General features: G+C 36.1%; 1 protein-coding gene across 1 annotated transcript; it reads right to left on the reverse strand.

Moving 5' to 3' along the window:
* Positions 1 to 3,515: 3,515 nt before the first annotated feature.
* LOC132270553 (protein ACCELERATED CELL DEATH 6-like) lies at positions 3,516 to 5,986 on the reverse strand. Its single transcript, XM_059771732.1, has 3 exons — positions 5,374 to 5,986; positions 4,621 to 5,153; positions 3,516 to 4,211 (listed from the first exon to the last, which is right to left on the reverse strand). Exons 1-3 carry the CDS (start codon positions 5,984 to 5,986, stop codon positions 3,516 to 3,518), a joined length of 1,842 nt encoding a protein of 613 aa, XP_059627715.1.
* Positions 5,987 to 18,319: the final 12,333 nt, after the last annotated feature.

Raw genomic sequence — 18,319 nt, forward strand, 5'->3', positions numbered from 1 at the left:
ATCGTTTATCTTCCAAAGTCTTAGGATTCAAAAGTCTAATGGAGATGCTTTCAACATTCTATCCTAACCTACATACTACAAATAATCTTGTCCATAGGATATTCGGGTGCGTGTCATTTGTTCAAATTCATAGTCAAAATAGGGGAAAGCTAGATCTGAAGGCGTTAAAATGTGTCTTTATGGGTTATTCTTCAACTCAGAAGGGGTATAAATGTTATCATCCTCCATCTAAGAAGTTATATGTCTCAGCAGATGTTACTTTCAATGAACAAGAGTCCTATTTCACCACTCCTTATCTTCAAGGGGAGAGTTCAATAATGAAAGATAAGGATAGGAAGGATAGGGATTTTTTACTTGATCTGCTGTCACTTCCCATATCTAAATCAGTTTCTTGTTCCCCGATGCAAAATCCTGTGTCTAAGTCCGTGTCTGAGCCTATGCCAAATCATATGTCTAAACCCGTGCCTAAAATTCCCTAGGAAATAACTGATTCTGCTCTTGAGAATATGAGTTTTGGCGAAGTATTTTCAAGGAGGAAGATGGCTGTCCCTGAATTTGTGCAAGTCCGAGACTCCAACTTAGATCCTGAGAATGAGTTAACAATTTCTAACCCTTAGGTTAGGAAAGGAACTAGAGAGTGCACAAAACGACCTATATATCCTCTCTCACATTTCTTATCCTTCAAAAAAATTTCACCATCCTATAGATCCTTCCTTGTTAGCTTAAGCCCCATTGTTATCCCTACCACCTTATCCGAGGCTTTATCCAATGAAAAATGGAAACAAGCTATGAATATGGAGATAGAGACGTTGGAAAAAAACAAAACCTAGGAGTTGGTGAAATTATCGATAGGAAAGAAACCTATGGGGTGTAAATGGGTTTACACTGTGAAGTATAGAGCAGATGGATCAATAAAGAGATACAAGGCAAGGTTGTGACTCACATTGCAAGCTGAAACCGAACCTTAGGTTAGTGACTAAGATCTTTCCATTGTTGTTAGGAAAGGAACTAGAGAGTGCACAAAACGACCTATATATCCTCTCTCACATTTCTTATCCTTCAAAAAAATTTCACCATCCTATAGATCCTTCCTTGTTAGCTTAAGCCCCATTGTTATCCCTACCACCTTATCCGAGGCTTTATCCAATGAAAAATGGAAACAAGCTATGAATATGGAGATAGAGACGTTGGAAAAAAACAAAACCTAGGAGTTGGTGAAATTATCGATAGGAAAGAAACCTATGGGGTGTAAATGGGTTTACACTGTGAAGTATAGAGCAGATGGATCAATAAAGAGATACAAGGCAAGGTTAGTGGCCAAGGGTTATACTCAAACCTATGGAATTAACTACCTAGAGACTTTTGCTCTAGTTGCGAAGATGAATACTGTTAGAATCTTGTTGTCTCTAATGGCTAATTATAGTTAGGACTTGCAATAGTTTGATGTCAAGAATACATTTTTGCATGGAGAGCTAGAGGAAGAAATTTATATGGAAGTCCCGTAAGGTTATAGGAATAATTTGGCTACTCATATTGTGTGTAAGCTGAAGAAAGCCTTGTACGATCTTAAACAATCGCCACGAGCATGGTTTGGAAGGTTTACAAGAGTTATGATGGTCATGGGATATAGACAGAGCCAAGGGGATCATACATTATTCATTAAACACTCACCTTTAGGGGGAGTCACAGCCCTTTTGGTATATGTTGATGATATAATAGTGACAGGGGATGATGATAAGGAGCGACAAATTTTGAGTCAGTGTTTGGCTAAGGAATTTGAGATCAAGGCGTTAGGGAGGCTAAAATATTTTCTTGGGATCGAGGTGACTCACTCTAGATAGGGGATTTTTATATCTTAGCAAAAGTATGTTACGGATCTCCTCAAAGAAACCGGCAAGACGGTATGCAAACCAGTGAGTACTCCAATAGATCTTAACCTTAGACTTGGAAAGGCAGAGGAGGATGCTGCAGTAGATAGAGAAATGCACCAACACCTGGTAGGAAGACTAATTTATCTGTCTCACACACGACCGGATATAACTTATGCAGTGAGTGTGATTAGTCAATTTATGCATAGCCCGAAGGAAGTCCATCTGCAGGCAACTCACCGAGTGCTACAATACCTCAAAGGGACACCAGGAAAAGGTATTCTGTTTAAAAGGAACGGAGACTTAGTTCTTAAGGCATACACGAATGCCGATTATGCTGGGTCGATTATTGACAGGAGGTCGAACTCTAGATATTACACTTTTCTTGGCGGAAATCTTGTGATGTGGAGGAGTAAGAAACAAAATGTGGTGGCTCGGTCTAGTGCGGAGGCAGAATTCCGAGCAATGGCTCAGGATGTATGTGAACTACTTTGGTTGAAGATTATCTTAGAAGACATGAAGATTAAGTGGGATGGTCCGATAAGACTCTATTGTGATAATAAGTCCGCAATCAGCATAGCTCATAATCAGTACAGCATGACCGAACAAAGCACATTGAAATTGATAGGCACTTCATCAAAGAAAAGTTGGAGAGCGGATTGATTTGTACACCTTATGTGTCTACACATGACCAACTTGCTGATGTACTTACCAAGGGGTTAAGCAGTTTAGTATTTCAGAGTATTGTATCCAAGCTGGGAATCGAAAATACCTATTCGCCAGCTTGAGGGGGAGTGTGGGAAAATGTGTTTAATGACTTGTATTATATACGTGTATAGTTAGTTATTTTAGGAAATTCTGTAACAGCCAGTATTCCTAAAATTAGGCTGATGCTGTAACAGCCTCTATTTCTAGAATTAGGATGATTTGGTTAGTTTTCTATTCTGTTAGAATATCCCATAAATCATGGGATCTGATATAACCTAGTTAGTTTTCCTTTTTCTGCTGCTAGGATTGATGTATATAGCTAACGTTTTGTGTATTATTCAAAATGAATGAAGGAAATTCTTTTCTCAGTTTGTGTCGATTACCAAATTAATTTAGGAGAATTTACATAAATATATTAAGAAATACAGCTCATGCTAACAGCATCTTGTATAAATACAATATTATATTTATTCTCTCTTTTAAGATTTCTAACAGTAGAAAATAATTTGTACCAAATTGTATAAATTGTTCTTGTCACAAGAGTACAGCAAGAACATCAGATACCTTGGTTTCTAATCTCGTGGATAATGAATAATGGAAAATTGAATAACTCTCTCTTATTGAGTTTTTCTGCCTTGGTTGGATTAACTACTTCTTAACGTTGAGGATATTTATAGAAAAAAACAGAGTGGATCGATTTTGCAAACCTGATAATTTATTAATGGAGAACTGGATACAAGATGGGGAGTAACAAAGTACAAATTACACTAAATGCTGAAAATAAATCTCACACTAAAAAGAAAGTAAAGTGCATGAAATGAAAATAAAGCTGTAAAAATGTTGAGATGTGCAAAGAGACTTCTTCATTCTTCAATTCCTTCTTATATCCCATGTTTTTCTTAATTTCAGTAAGCTTTCTTATCTCTCTCACTAACTTTCCTATAACCATTTATGCTTTAATTTAAATTTGGTATACAGATAACCAACATATCCAATGCCGGCAAGGAAGGAAACCGCTATTAGAATGATGATAGCTTTGCGCCCTCCAGAAAGTAAAGAGTCGATAGCTTTGCGTGTAAACTTCTTGAAATCAACGAAGAGCCTCCTAACGTCATTTTTAAAGTCATCAGCTACTGCAAGGTATGCGTCCAGGAACCAACTTAAAGCATTTAGAAGAAAGAGGCAACAAATGACGATTACACTTATTGCGAGCACCGGTGAATGTGCCAACACAACATAAAAGCCGGTCATAAATGCAACCACCATTGATCCAATAGCGCATATAATGGTTGCAAGAGCGTTGCGATAGCCATTAGCACGCTTATCTTCGTCTTTATAAGTGGATGCAGATATGTGGGTAAATACAGCTTTAATGGAGAAGATCATTGCAATAGCATCCGTCACAACAAATACATTGAAAGCTGCTCGTCTTACTAAAACTGCCATACCTTGATTTGGCCCAGCATTGCCGTCATAGCCCCCTGGAATAGTGAAACCAGCTGCAAAGGTCATGGTCGCTATAAGTGTAGCTACTATCAAATTGTTGTCCGAAATTTTAGTAGCTAACTCGTTCAATCGAGCAGAGTCATTTCCTTTGCGTAATTTGAATTTGTTTTGGCAACCCACCTCTGGTACCTGCGTTTTTCTTCTTTGATCAACTTGAAAACAACACTACTGATTCTATTGCAAAAATTTGCTAATCATCCATATCATGAAAATAAGTACAATACAACTTAATACAAGGCACTTTTACCTGCAAATTCACACCTTATCAAGATTAATATATTGTCACAACAGTCATGATCGTTCATGACACAACTAATCCAATTGCACAACAAAAATTGCACTACAAATATCGTAAGAAAAAACCTCCACAAACTCTTTACCCACTGGGACCTCCCACAGACTGCACAGCCTTTAGAGGATTTTTAGGCATTTTTATAAAATGTAATTCCTAATATCTAAGCAATTAGACAAGGTAGCATATTTAGCATATATTCACATAATGAAAATTTTCATATTATAGACAAGGTACCATCCTTACCTCCTGTGGATACATGTAACGGTTGTCACCATATACTACTTTGAGTGCAGTCAAAATTTTCTTGTGGTAGGGCGTGCTGTGGTCACTAGGGTCGTCTTTGAGACTGTAATTGAGATAGTCGGATTTAGCACAAAGCAAATGAAGAGGTGTGTTTCGATCTGTGTCTTTCTGATTTATGAGGCTGTTGGAAAAGGAATTTTCTAAGATAAATTCGATGATTTCACTTTTCTCATGCTCCACTGCAATGTGAAGGATATTCTGGCATTTATTGTTGATGTTTTCCCAGCAATCTGGACAGTATGAGAGAAGTTCTTTCATCACATCTAGATGACCTTGACTAGCTGCTAGGTGAAGAGCCGTCTTATTGTCATCTGTTTCTGCAGGAAGGTATGCCACGGATTTATCTAGATCAAGTAGGTGTCTAACTGCTGATACATCACCAAACCATGCAGCATAGTGAAGTGGTCTCCATCCAGATACATCTGCTTCCTTGATTAGTGATGGCTTCAAGTCGTGTAATATTTTTACGCATTCTGAAAGTAAAACATTTTATTAATGTAGTAACTAAATATATAACATTAGTAAAACATTTTAGAAATTACTTGTTCCTTACTAAAACGCTAAAAGTAATAAAAGCTCGGACTCTCAGCACAAAACTAATTTGTGTTAATTTCAGAGGATCTATGTTTTTATTCTCTTCCGCAAACTAGCTAGCAAAGTAGATGAAGAAAATATTTAGTTATAGTTAAGTACCTTTGTCATAAGAAATTGTTGCCGCGTGTAAGGGCGTTCGTCCATTTGGACGAATGTAATCTTGTGAAATGTAATCTTTTGAAATGGTAATTTCCAAAATTTTGGACAGAATAGATGGATAACATCTTTGGGCAGCTAGGTAAAGCGGATTCTCCTTGGCATTGTTGGGTGGATGTAAATACTGAGGGTCTTCTGTCATCAAAATCTTAACAACCTCAAGATGATTATTTCGCACAGCCTCATACAAGGCCGTCTCCCCCTCCACATTACTCATCCTTAGCATCTTCTCGGTCTTGTTAACTCTAGTCCCGCTTTCGAGGTCTTTATCGTCCGGTAATGCTTTTGCAGAATCAATGAGTGCTTGTACTGTGGTGGTGTGTCCTTCCCTTGCTGAAATGTGAAGTGAAGTCTCACGTTTGATATTCACCCAACAAAGCAGTGATCCACTGCACTTCTGTAAGATCTCTTTCACACATTGTGTTTGGCCGAATTGAGCTGCGACGTGGAGGACTGTGTTTTTGTTGGGGGTCACTTGGACTTCTAGTTGATCTACTTTTTTCATGAGGTCATCAACATTTCCCTCTTTGGCCGCCCTGTATAAGATTGGATCCATAGATGTAAGCGACTCGTTTCTGCTTAGGCCCTCTCAGGTTTCAGCCTGCCTTAAGAGTCCTGAAGCAGTTTTGTCCATTTATTCACTTGCAGAGTTGACTTTGGGCATCCTTCTTGTTACAACTTGTTTCATTTTAAAGAAAATAAAGTACACAACCTGTTGAATAGAAGCATTTTATACAACCAACTTGTCATTTTAAAGTAGTTGAATATATTTGTAAAACGATAGGGGTTAATGCTAGAAACTAAGATACTCCTCTTGTTTGAACAGCTCTTTGTAATTCGTTATAAATTCACAGATTATGTGTAACGGTCACTAGTGCATAGACTGGGCCAGAAACATGCAGCCGGTTCAGTGGTGCCACTGGCTTGTTTTTTGAATATAAAAAAGCAACTAGCTGGCCAGAAACAGCCGCCGCATAGAACCTGCTACAATACAGCCGGTTCAGTCATGCACTTGCTGCTTTTCTAACTAGCTGCAGCCAGAAGGTTTCAATCTGGGACAATGTGCTCTGCTAACTCGTCCAAACCTCACATAATTTTAAGAAGGTTTTGAACTTCTGAGCTGTATTTATTGAAAACAACAGCCCAGTTCACGGATCAATGTTTCTTGAAATGGGGATCCAAAGTTTGATTACAAGTCCTCTTCAAAATTAGAAATCTCTGAACTGGTGCTTGAACCACCTTGAACACGACTCTTTGAAATCTAATGAACCTAGTTTCCTCGAATGGTTATTTGCTAAATTTATCAATAAAATCTATGGAGGCTCTCATCTAAGTGTGAAGAGAGAGAGAGAGAGAGAGAGAGAAAAAAAATAAAAATAAAATAAAATCAATCTGAAAAGATAGAGACTACCCTTGTGATGTTTCCGATTTTCACCATTTTCCAGTTTTTCGGAATTTCGTTGATACAGGGGCATTTTTGTCTTTTCACGTGTTGTGTATCGGACACCGTGGGGTGTGTTGGTGAGTTGTTGGGAGCATTTTATTGAGTTCGGCACTTTTTGAAATGCAAGATTGGTCATTTCGCATTTTATTTATTTATTTATTTATTTATTTTTTCGGGTCGAACGGTTCCGTGTAGGACCCGCTACAGGTACTGTTGCATACGAGAATTTTGATTGGGTTCACTTGCACTTCATGCATTTTATTTTATGTAATTTTTGTGGTATTTGTATGGTGTTGCATTTATATACATATATGTGGTGTGAAATAAAATTTAAAGCAAAAGGAAAAGAAAAAAGAAAAGAAAGTGGAGAGACCCACCACTATTATTTAAGTGGTCTAGAGACCACATTTGGTCTCTCAAATCTCTCACTCGCGTAGCTTTCTCTTCTTCCTCCCTCTTCTTCTTGATTTTTCTTTTTCTTTTAGGTACCAAACTTCAAATCAAGATTTCTCCTTCAATATTTAGAATTTTTGAAAGCCATTTGCGGCAAATTGAAACCCATGACGAGGCCTTCAAATCCATACCAGCAATTTCAGCACTTGGCCACTTTAGGAAGTCCGAAAATTTGGACCCATTTTGAGGGTTTTGCACAATTTTGAGGTAGGGATTCTTAATCCATGCAATCTTGTGCTTTTGTGAACTAACCCTTCATGAATTGTTGTTTAGCATGATTAATTTGTATAGAATCTAGCAAATTATTTGGTTGTTGTGTATATAAGTTAATGTGTAACTATGTGTATTATTTAACCTATGTGAAGAGCATGCCTAAGTGTTGATTTTCATATGCCTATAATGCTAGATTTTAATTGTATGAAAGCATGTTGTAATTTTCTTGAAAATTCTTGCGAATCATATTATGTTAATTAAATTTGAGCTAGTTGTGGGATGATGAACATGGACATGGCATGATGAATACATGCACTAGCATTGGGCATGTGATGAAATTAATGTGATTTGAAATGAAAAAAAGGAATTTTGGGAAGAAGTTTTGATAAAGATGGTTTTGAGAAAACCCAGTCGCTGCGGGGGTACCAAAGGACCCTAACGTGGTTGAGCTAGCTGGCCCCAAATGACGCCGCGGGGGTAATAAGGGTCAGGGACACTAGCCAATCCTTCTCTCGTGTCGCTACGGGGTCACCAAAGGGCTGGTTATATTAACAGTTTGAAAGTGAAGGTTTTTGAATGTTGAAAATGGGGAACGACATTGGCATGCATTGCACTTCATAGCATCATATTGTTTATGTGAGATTGGATATTATGTTGTACTTTCCTGATACAGGATGACCCCGTTTCCTATTGTCCTATTCCTTATTTGGATTCACGGGGCCACAAGAAGTGTGTCTTAGGCACCACCTACTAAGCAATTTGCTCACCCCATTTTATTTAACATTTTTCAGGGCTGGAAAAGGAATTAGTGGATGACGATCCCTCTTGAGCATGAAAAGGACTAGAGATCTATTTTGGCACCTTTTGCGTATTAGTTAATCTTTTGTAAAGTCACAAACTGTGAAAAATTATATATATATAGTAATATTCATTTTTACAAATCATGGCCATGTAACTTAACTAAGATACTTGATTACTTTTTATGTAAACTGAGACTATGTAAATGCTTATGTTGAAAGGGAAGATGATTTTATATCTTTGAAAAATTAGTAATGGTTATACCTGTGTAATGTGGTACATTTTGCCGTGAATTCGGAAAGGGTAGATAAATTTTGAAGGTCTAAGAGAAACCATTGCATATATATATTTTTTTTTTATGCATTTAAGCAGGTTGGCGTAGGTCCCTTTTTAGCAGAGGTTATGCCGAATTTTTTTTAGTATTTGGTATCATTTTCGGGTCGTGACAAAATGGTATCAGAGCATTTTATTAGAAAATTCGAGGATGTGACAAAATGGTATCAGAGCTTTAGGTTCGAATACCTTTCGGACGATGGGTAGTGGCTTACCTAGTAGGGGTAGAGAGTTGACTTGCATCGTTTATGTGCCTATGTGTTAAAGTGCTTAACTGTTGAAGAATCGTGCTTACTTGTTACCTGTTTAAATGTTTATTGTTTTGAAAGGCATGCCTATTTGCTAAGTGTATACGTGTTTAAATTGTGATACATGTAAATAAAGTGTTTATGTTAATTGCAAGCATGCCATATATGATACGGCGGAAAGTATGAGATATACGATAGTGGCGAGAAGTAGGCACGGTTAGTGCAATTTTCTTTTATGATACTGTGACAAATAATGAGCATGGTATTGTTGAATGTTATGCAGTTAGAGAATGATTATGGGATTCCATTAAGGATAATAGGAATGATTGATTCTGGTTTTGAGATCTCAAGTATGAGATAGTTGTATTGTGTGTTTTGACGAGGTCAGAACTGAATCGAATGATGTTTTGAAATTGTTTACCAGGTATGGGTATTATGAGAAGATTAGAGAGCTTTGATGTTGGTCGATGATCAAGACATTTGGTGCTATGTTGTTTTTGTTTATTATGATTATGTGATTGAGATATAATTGGGATTCTGAGGATAGGTATATGATTGTATAGTTATTGAGGTTGTATATAGCAATGGATGGATAGTGAGTGGATCTTATAGTTGTTTTGTGGATTGTGTGAGACTGTGTTTAAGGTTTGGACCTAAGGACAAGAACGACGTCTGTGTTGAGATTGGATCGATGATGAGAGTGGCCTGGCCAACCATTTCTCCTGAATCAATCCCTCTTTAACTCGATGTCGGGTCAAAGGTCAATGATTGTTTCAAGTTGTCATAAATAGTGAAAGTATGGTATTGGGTGTTGTGACAGTGTGAAGGTGTGGATTCAGGAAGTTGTCTAGGGTGATGAGTTGTGTTAAGTGGAACCAAGTGTCCAAATCCGGTTGATTATTAAAGATCTGGTTTTGAGGATTTGAGTCCTGGGCATAGGAGGGTACGCTCTATCCGTTTGGTGGCTCATGATTGTATAATTGTTGGGAGATTCATCATTTAGTTATCTTGAGGTTGATCAGTATGGATGGCAAGTATTGGTCTAACTGAGAGGTGTAGGTCTAAGTTTGAGTCTGATTGTGTGGTGGATAGGGTTCCTTGTCTTGGACTTGTGTGTCCTTTAAAGGGATGGGTTAAGATAGGATGTTGTCATGTTCAGGGGTCTTGCGACCATTCTTCTTTCGAGCCTCGTGTAGCAGTGTAGCGGGGACTAGTGTTGGTTTTAAGTCGACTGTAGAATTCAGCGGGTTTTATGTATAATGTTGTAAGTGATGAGTACCCTCATAAGGTGGTGATCAGTAGGTTTTCTGGCGGCAGAGTGTGATTGCCTATTGGCGCCGATGTCAAAGGCAATATGGTTGTTGAGTTCTTAGTCTTAGGGTTTTGTGAGGTGTTCTCAGAAAATGTTTGGCTGTGAGCCTCCTTCTTTTAAGGAGGATAGATTTCGAGGACGAAATCTCTTTAAGGATGGTAGATTGTGATGTTTCCGATTTTCACCTTTTTCCAGTTTTTCGGAATTTCGTTGATGCAAGGGCATTTTTTTCTTTTCACGTGTTGTGTACGGGACACCGTGGAGTGTGCCGAGTGTGTTGGTGAGTTGTTGGGAGCATTTTATTGAGTTCGGCACTCTTTGAAACGCAAGGTTGGTCATTTCGCATTTTTTATTTATTTATTTTTTTTTTCGGGCCGGACAATTCCGTGTGGGACCCGCTACCGATATTGTTGCATACGGGAATTTTGGTTGGGTTCACTTGCACTTCATACATTTTATTTTATGTGATTTATGTGGTATTTGTATGGTGTTGCATTTATATATATGTGTGGTGTGAAATAAAATTTAAAGCAAAAGAAAAAGAGAAAGAAAAGAAAGTGGAGGGACCCACCACTATTATTTAAGTGGACTAAAGACCACATTTGGTCTCTCAAATCTCTCACTCCCGTAGCTTTCTCTTCCACCCTCTTCTTCTTGATTTTTCTTTTTCTTTTGGGTACCAAACTTCAAATCAAGATTTCTCCTTCAATATTTAAAATTTTTGAAAGCTGTTTGCGGCAAATCGAAGCCCACGACGAGGCCTTCAAATCCATACCAGCAATTTCAGCATTTGGCCACTTTAGGGAGTCCGAAAATTTGGACCCATTTTGAGGGTTTTGCATAATTTTGAGGTAGGGATTCTTAATCCATGCAATCTTGTGCTTTTGTGAGTTAACCCTTCATGAATTGTTGTTTAGCATGATTAATTTGTATAGAATCTAGCAAATTATTTGGTTGGTGTGCATATAAGTTAATCTGTAACTATGTGTATTATTTGACCTATGTGAAGAGCGGCCTAAGTGTTGATTTTCATATGTCTATCATGCTAGATTTTGATTGTATGAAAGCATGCTGTAATTTCCTTGGAAATTCTGGTGAATCATATTATGTTAATTAAATTTGAGCTAGTTGTGGGATGATGAACATGGACATGGCATGATTCATACATGCACTAGCATTGGGTATGTGATGGGATTAATGTGATTTGAAATGAAAAAAAAAAAAGGAATTTTGGGAAGAAGTTTTGATAAAGATGGTTTTGAGAAAACTCGGTAGCCGCGGGGGTACCAAAGGGCCGGTGTGTTAATATAGCCTAGAGGGAACTAGGGAAATTGCCCTAGCATGGTTGAGTTAGCTGGGCCCCAAATGACGCCGCGGGGGTACCAAGGGTCAGGGACACTAGCCAATCCTTCTCTCGTGTCGCTGTGGGGTCACTAAAGGGCAGGTTATATTAACAGTTTGAAAGTGAAGGTTTTTAAATGTTGAAAATGGGAAGCGACATTGGCATGCATTACACTCCATAGCATCATATTATTTATGTGAGATTGGATATTATGTTGTACTTTCCCGATACAGGATGACCCCGTTTCCTATTGTCCTATTCCTTGTTTAGATTCACGGGGCAACAAGAGGTGTGTCTTAGGCACCACCTACTGAGCAATTTGCTCACCCCATTTTATTTAACATTTTTCAGGGCCGGAAAATGAATTAGTGGATGCCGATCCCTCTTAAGCATGAAGAGGACTAGAGATCTATTTTGGCACCTTTTGCGTATTAGTTAATCTTTTGTAAAGTCACAAACTGTGAAAAAAAATATATATATATATATATATATATATATATATATAGTAATATTCATTTTTGCAAATCATGGCCATGTAACTTAACTAAGATACTTGATTACTTTTGATGTAAATTGGGACTATGTAAATGCTTATGTTGAAAGGGAGGATGATGTTATATCTTTGAAAAATTAGTAATGGTTATATCTGTGTAATGTGGTACATTTTGCCGTGAATTGGGAAAAGGTAGATAAATATTGAAGGTCCAAGAGAGACCATTGCATATGTTTTTTTTATGCATTTAAGCAAGTTGGCGGAGGTCCCTTTTTAGCAGAGGTCATGCCAATTTTTTTTAGTATTTGGCATCATTTTCGGGTCGTGACAAAATGGTATCAGAGCATTTTATTAGAAAATTCGAGAATGTGACAACCCTTAACAAAGAGAAATTTTAGAAAGAAAAAAAAAAATTTAGAGAGAGAGAGACCATATGCGAAAGAGATATTTTAAAGAGAAGAAAAATTAGAAAGAGAGAAATTCTTGAACTTAAAGTACATCTAAACAAGTCCATTAATTGTTCATAGATCTATAAAAATGGTAGGGGGATTTTTGTAACTCAAAAAGGTACCTTTGGTTTTTCAAAAAAATATGACATCACCAACTCCAATTTTCCAACCAATTTATTCTAACGGGGGCAATTTGGTTGATAACATAGGAATTTATATGTATTTTTTTTTTTTTTCAATAAGGGTGTTTTTTTGCTCATTTTTTGTATAACAAGTATTAGTTTTTTCACTTAACCCTTTTTTATATATATACACACAAAATTGTCATTGTGAATGGTGAGGGAGGACTGAAGAAGATGAATTGTGGATTTTTTATATTTCAATACACAAGTGTGTGTAGATGAGGCGTGAATCACCTGCAGTGAGGCTCCTACTCATTTTCCTGCTGTAACTTTTAAGTGGTCCATATTTAGCCACATCATTCTTCAGCTAACGGACACTAAGGCCGTGTTTGGCCAATTACACCACTATTTATAAGTAACATTTCACCACCATTTATAAGTAACATCACATAGTCTAAAAAGTAATGTCACATATAAACATAACTCAATTCAACATATCATTTATGTTATTATTTGAAATTAAAAGTGGTGATGTTTCCTTTACAAATAGTCATGTTACTTTTTAGACTCTGTAATGTTACTTATAAATGGTGGTGAAATGTAAAAATAGTCTAAAAAGTAACATCACCACCATTTATAAGTATCTTTCACCCTCAAAACGTTGTGATGTTACTTTTTAAACTATGTAATATTATTTTTAGACTTCTGTCACTTTTAAACTATGTGATATTACTTTTAGACTCTGTGATGTTACTTATAAATGAAGGTGATGTTACTTTTTAGACTATGTGATATTACTTTTAGACTTCGTTACTTAAAAATTGTGGTGAAATGTTACTTATAAATAGTGGTGCAATTGTCAAACACAGTGTTAGTGTCTATTAAGTGGAGTAAAATGTGGCCAAACCAAGGCCACTTACTGTTCACGGTAGGAAACAGCATGGGAATTGCATTGCAGGTGATTCGTGCCCGTGTAGATGGCTTTTGTCGTGTGAGTGAAGCCGAAGAAGATGAATTAGGGTTTTTTTTTTTTATTTTTTTTTATTTTTTTATCTGTTGTTTACAATCCATCAATTGTTGCGTGAAGGCGTCGTGTCTTTGTAGAGATGTTAAAGGCTGGTGAGTTTTTGAGACTCAAATTGGGACAAGGAAGCTGAATAGACTTCGTTTTCTGCCTTTGATTTACGATTCACGGGGCGAATCAGATTCACTCTGGTCTCACCGACTTGTCGGTCGCCGATTTCAATTTGGCCGGTATCATTGGGTTTATCTCACCTCTGCCTTGCTATCATGAAGATCACAAATCCTTTTCAATTCTTTAATAATAGGAAGATCACCAAGATGAAGAGAGAGAAAGAAAAAGATGAATACAAAACTCTTACCAAAAATTTTTTGTTTTGTCAATTTAGGGCTAGGGATTTTGGGAAGTTCGTTTTTTGGAAGTTAGAAGAGGTGGTGTGTAGGACGTGTTTGGTTCTAACGATAATAACAAAGGGCAGTATTGTCCTTTCATGTGAATAAGGGTACAATTGTCCTGAAATTTCAAAATCTGCAACACCTGATAGCACGGATTGAGCAATCAGCAAGAAAAATGCATAATTCACGAGGGGTAGTTGCAATTTTAGTAGTTTCGGTTATTTGTATTTTATGCATATTATAATTATATTATAAGCACATAATATATGAATTTTTCATTGTGTTAAATTATCATAAACAAATTTAATAGTATTCACTAAAAATTCATTTTCTTTGAATCATAGTAAAAATTTGCATATGGGTGCATTTTGGCACTGGTCCAAAATATTCACAACTGCTAACCACGCTCTCGGGTATATTACTAACATTAAAATTAATATAATATAATATAATTCGTTAGTATCTCTGGGAGAGCTGGTCTGGTAGCCAAGTTGGTAGATATAATACATATATAAATATAGTAATAACATGTTGTATTGAAAATTTGAAAGCAAGACTTTTAGGCCCGTTTACTAACGTTTTTACTTTCTTACTTTCGCTTTCTCGAAAAGTAAAATCATAATTTTGATTTCTTTAAGATGAAATAGGAAGTAAAATTATGTTCAGTAAACTACGAGCTACTTTTAAAATTTGAAAGCAAAACACAGAAAGTGTGTTTAGTAAACTGATATCTACTTTGGAAATTTGAAAGCAAAATACAGAAAGTGTGTTTAGTAAAAAATAACTTTTATTTTTGTTTTTGCTTTTGGTTCTTGAATTGCTTTTGGTTCTGATTTTGTTAAGATGCAAAATCAACTTATATAAAGAGAGAAATGGTTTGAAGTAGGCAATGCACTCTAATCCATAATGTAATATTGATTGAACTTTTTTTTTATTGGGGAGTTGTCTAATATATGATCCATCTCACTTTTACATGCAGGAAATTACAGGAGTTTTCATGAAAAATTGCATGTTTCACTATGAAACCTACAGGAATATATACCTATTGTGAGCTTTGGCAGAATACTGAAAATGGGTTCCATTGCAATTAAAGAGTTATAGCTACATAACTGATGTCTAATTAGATTGAATTCATGTAATAAAGAAATATTATGTATAATTAATTATTATAGTAGTAGTAGTGTGTGTTATTCATGTATCACATCTCTGTTGTTTCTTTCAAAGGACAAGGTCAATACCAGTTTGTTCATGTAAATCTATTGTATGTGGAGAAAGGCTAAAATGCTTTTAAGTAATGAGGCATTTCCCCTGTAATAAAGTTGAAATAAGCTTGGGCAGATTATATTAGTATAATAACAAGTGAAACACAACTCTAATTTTTCGGCCCAGCATACACATAATATCAAAAGCATGCAGATTATAACATGAATTCAAATGGCATTTAGATACAAGATTAATCCAAATAAAAGTGACAATATTGCAATATCCAAATAGAAAATTAATCTAAAGTGACAATATTACAATATCCAAATAGAAAATTAATCCAAAGTGACAATATTACAATATCCAAATAGAAAATTAATCCTAGTAAAAGTGACAATATTACAATATCCAAATAGAAAAATGATCCTAATAAAAGTGACAATATTATAATGAGCAAATAGAAATGATTCATCTATCATAATAGTTGTTCCACAACTCATTTGCAACTGCATCACGGGTTTCACTCATCTCTTGAATTAGCTCATGTGTAACATTTACTCTCTGAGAAGTACCACCTAGCTTCACTTCTTCTTCTTCTTAAAGATTGGCATTCTCATCCCCATATTCATCAAAAAGATGATCTAAACGAGTTTTGTCACAAACAAAATTATGTAATGTACAACAAGCAATAACAATGAGTGCTTGTACACTCAGTTTGTAAGGAGGCATCAACTTAAGGATCGGCCAACGCATATTTAATACACCAAAACAACGTTCTATCACATTTCTCAGTGACGAAAGCCTATAGTTGAATAGTTCATGAGAACCCCTTATTCGTCTCCCTCTGTATTCCTGTAAATGATATCTTTCGCCACGATAAGGTGCTAAGAAGTCCCTCATATTGGTGTACCCAGAATCCACAAGATAATACTTACTTGCACAAACAAAAAACAATTAATTTTTTTCTAATTTAATATGATATCTTAAACATATGATTTCTTAATTTAATACCTTCGGGTGGCAACGAAAAATTCATTGTAGGATCAAAAATAGTTTCCAATAATACTCTTGAGTCATTCGCGGAGCCTTCTTAACCTGCCACTACATATGTAAATTTCATGTCGAAAAAACAAATAGCCATTACATTTTGTGTTGTGTCTGATTTCCTTCCACGATAAAGAATTTGTGAAGATGCTGGGACATTTGCATGGATGGGTGTACCATCAATTTCGCCAATGCAATTCTACAACACATTATTTTGTTAGTAAATATAAATTCACAATACCAATTAATTAAGTAAAAATATTTTTTTTAAAAAAAAAAAAACTACCTGAAAGAATGGAAAGTATTTCTCATTATGTTGAATCTCCAAGGGTACCTTGTTCATATTTGGTGGACATATTATACTTTTCCCTAATTTGCAAACATACTTTAAAACTCGGTGGTACCTTGTGTGCTAGAGTATACAAAAACATTGCAACTTGTTCTTGTACGGTTAAGTACCTAGAATCTTCCAAGCCCAATCCCTTTAACCGTTCACATAAATTTCTAAATACATGTTTATCCATCCTAAAGAGTCGATAACACCTAATGGGGTGGCCATTTACTAATTCAAGTATATAATTATGGCCTTGAAGCATAGAAGTCATACATGGTCATGGTGGAAGCATATAATGTTCCATGTACTCTATGACCATGTAAATAAACAACAAACACACCCCCATTTCCTCATCTTCATCTTCTTCATCATCATCAATTAAAGTAGGCAAACAAAATGGATCCATAATGGTAAACTTGATGCAATGAAACATGAGATGCATAAAATGATAATGCAATCAATAAAAGTTAGGGGAAAAAATGACTTCATCTTCAAATGACATATATAATATCTCAGATTAACACAATAAAAAAGACACAAATTAAAGCAAAGAAATGATAAACATTAGCAAAACATTGTTAAAAGGCAAGTGTACTAGTTCTAAATCACAGACATAAGTTTACTAGCTTAAACAAATCCCAAATAGAAATTACAAACACCAAAAGAAAAAATATTGTCTCAAACAAACACAGCAATTGCAACCCATCACCACATAATGTTGCAGCCTATCAATCTAGTCCTAGTTGCAGCCTAGCAATCTAGTCCCAGTTGTAGCCTTTCAAGCCATTCCCGCTTCTTCTCATCACTAAGTTTAACAAATACTCTACTCCAGAGCGGATCATCACGAAATTGTTTTAGGGCCTTGAAAAATGTGTCGCCATCAATTGGTCCCATGTCTTCTAAGATTTGCAAGCATTCAGTAACTTTAGCGGAGTCTTGATCAACTTAAGACATACCACTTAAGCCTCCACCCTTATCTAGTGCCTCTGCCTTTTTCTTAAAATATTCGCCAAATCCACTCATAGCAGAGGAAATTGTCTTTTGAGAGCTCTCTTTAGTTGATCTTGTACGAGTAAGGTCGGGAGACCAACTCCTATGACGAGAAGTATCCACCACTTCATTGATCTCATTAGAATTTCATCTCCCTCATCACCACTAATACATGGGCTTCTATTTAAAGGGTGAGCACGATTACCAGTTGCATATGTATCACCAAATAAGTTACTAAGCAGATCATAATGTATGCACCCTTTTTTCCGAAACCGCTTGGCATGCCTGACTTGCTGCAATTATATATTATTTTTAATTTATATGAAACAATAGATAATATTACAAATAATGTATTCCAACTAACATTTTCCATCTCCTCCCATTGGGCTTCTGTAATTGTGACCTGACCAGTTACAAGGTCCCCAAATGAACCAGTGTTGGATAGAAATTTTTTGTATACTTTATATCTGTCTCTCAACCCAATGAATTTATTCCTTAATTGTAGGTTCGTATACTTTTCTTTAGTCAACCTTAACACCCCTTCTTCTAAATTTTTCCATCCTTCAGTAGAAAATGTGGTGCCTTTCCGATTTCCATTCTTTCTTTCTTCTTCCATCAAAGTTATTAAGATCTCTTCATTTTTTTCACTCCATAGAAATTGAGAACTTTGATCCTCGACCACATTATCCCCATCC

The sequence above is a fragment of the Cornus florida genome, unplaced genomic scaffold, assembly GCF_030987335.1.
Source record: "Cornus florida cultivar Cherokee Brave unplaced genomic scaffold, ASM3098733v1 CherokeeBrave_3.0.0_Hap2_Chr08, whole genome shotgun sequence".
Lineage (NCBI taxonomy): Eukaryota > Viridiplantae > Streptophyta > Magnoliopsida > Cornales > Cornaceae > Cornus > Cornus florida.

Excerpts from the sequence above, each read along its gene's own strand:
- LOC132270553 (XM_059771732.1), bottom strand. The coding sequence starts at position 5,986 with ATGGATCCAATCTTATACAGGGCGGCCAAAGAGGGAAATGTTGATGAC. Across the intron at positions 5,154-5,373 it reads AACAATTTCTTATGACAAAG|AATGCGTAAAAATATTACAC; the intron begins GTACTTAACTAT and ends TTTTACTTTCAG. Across the intron at positions 4,212-4,620 it reads GTTACATGTATCCACAGGAG|GTACCAGAGGTGGGTTGCCA; the intron begins GTAAGGATGGTA and ends AGAAAAACGCAG.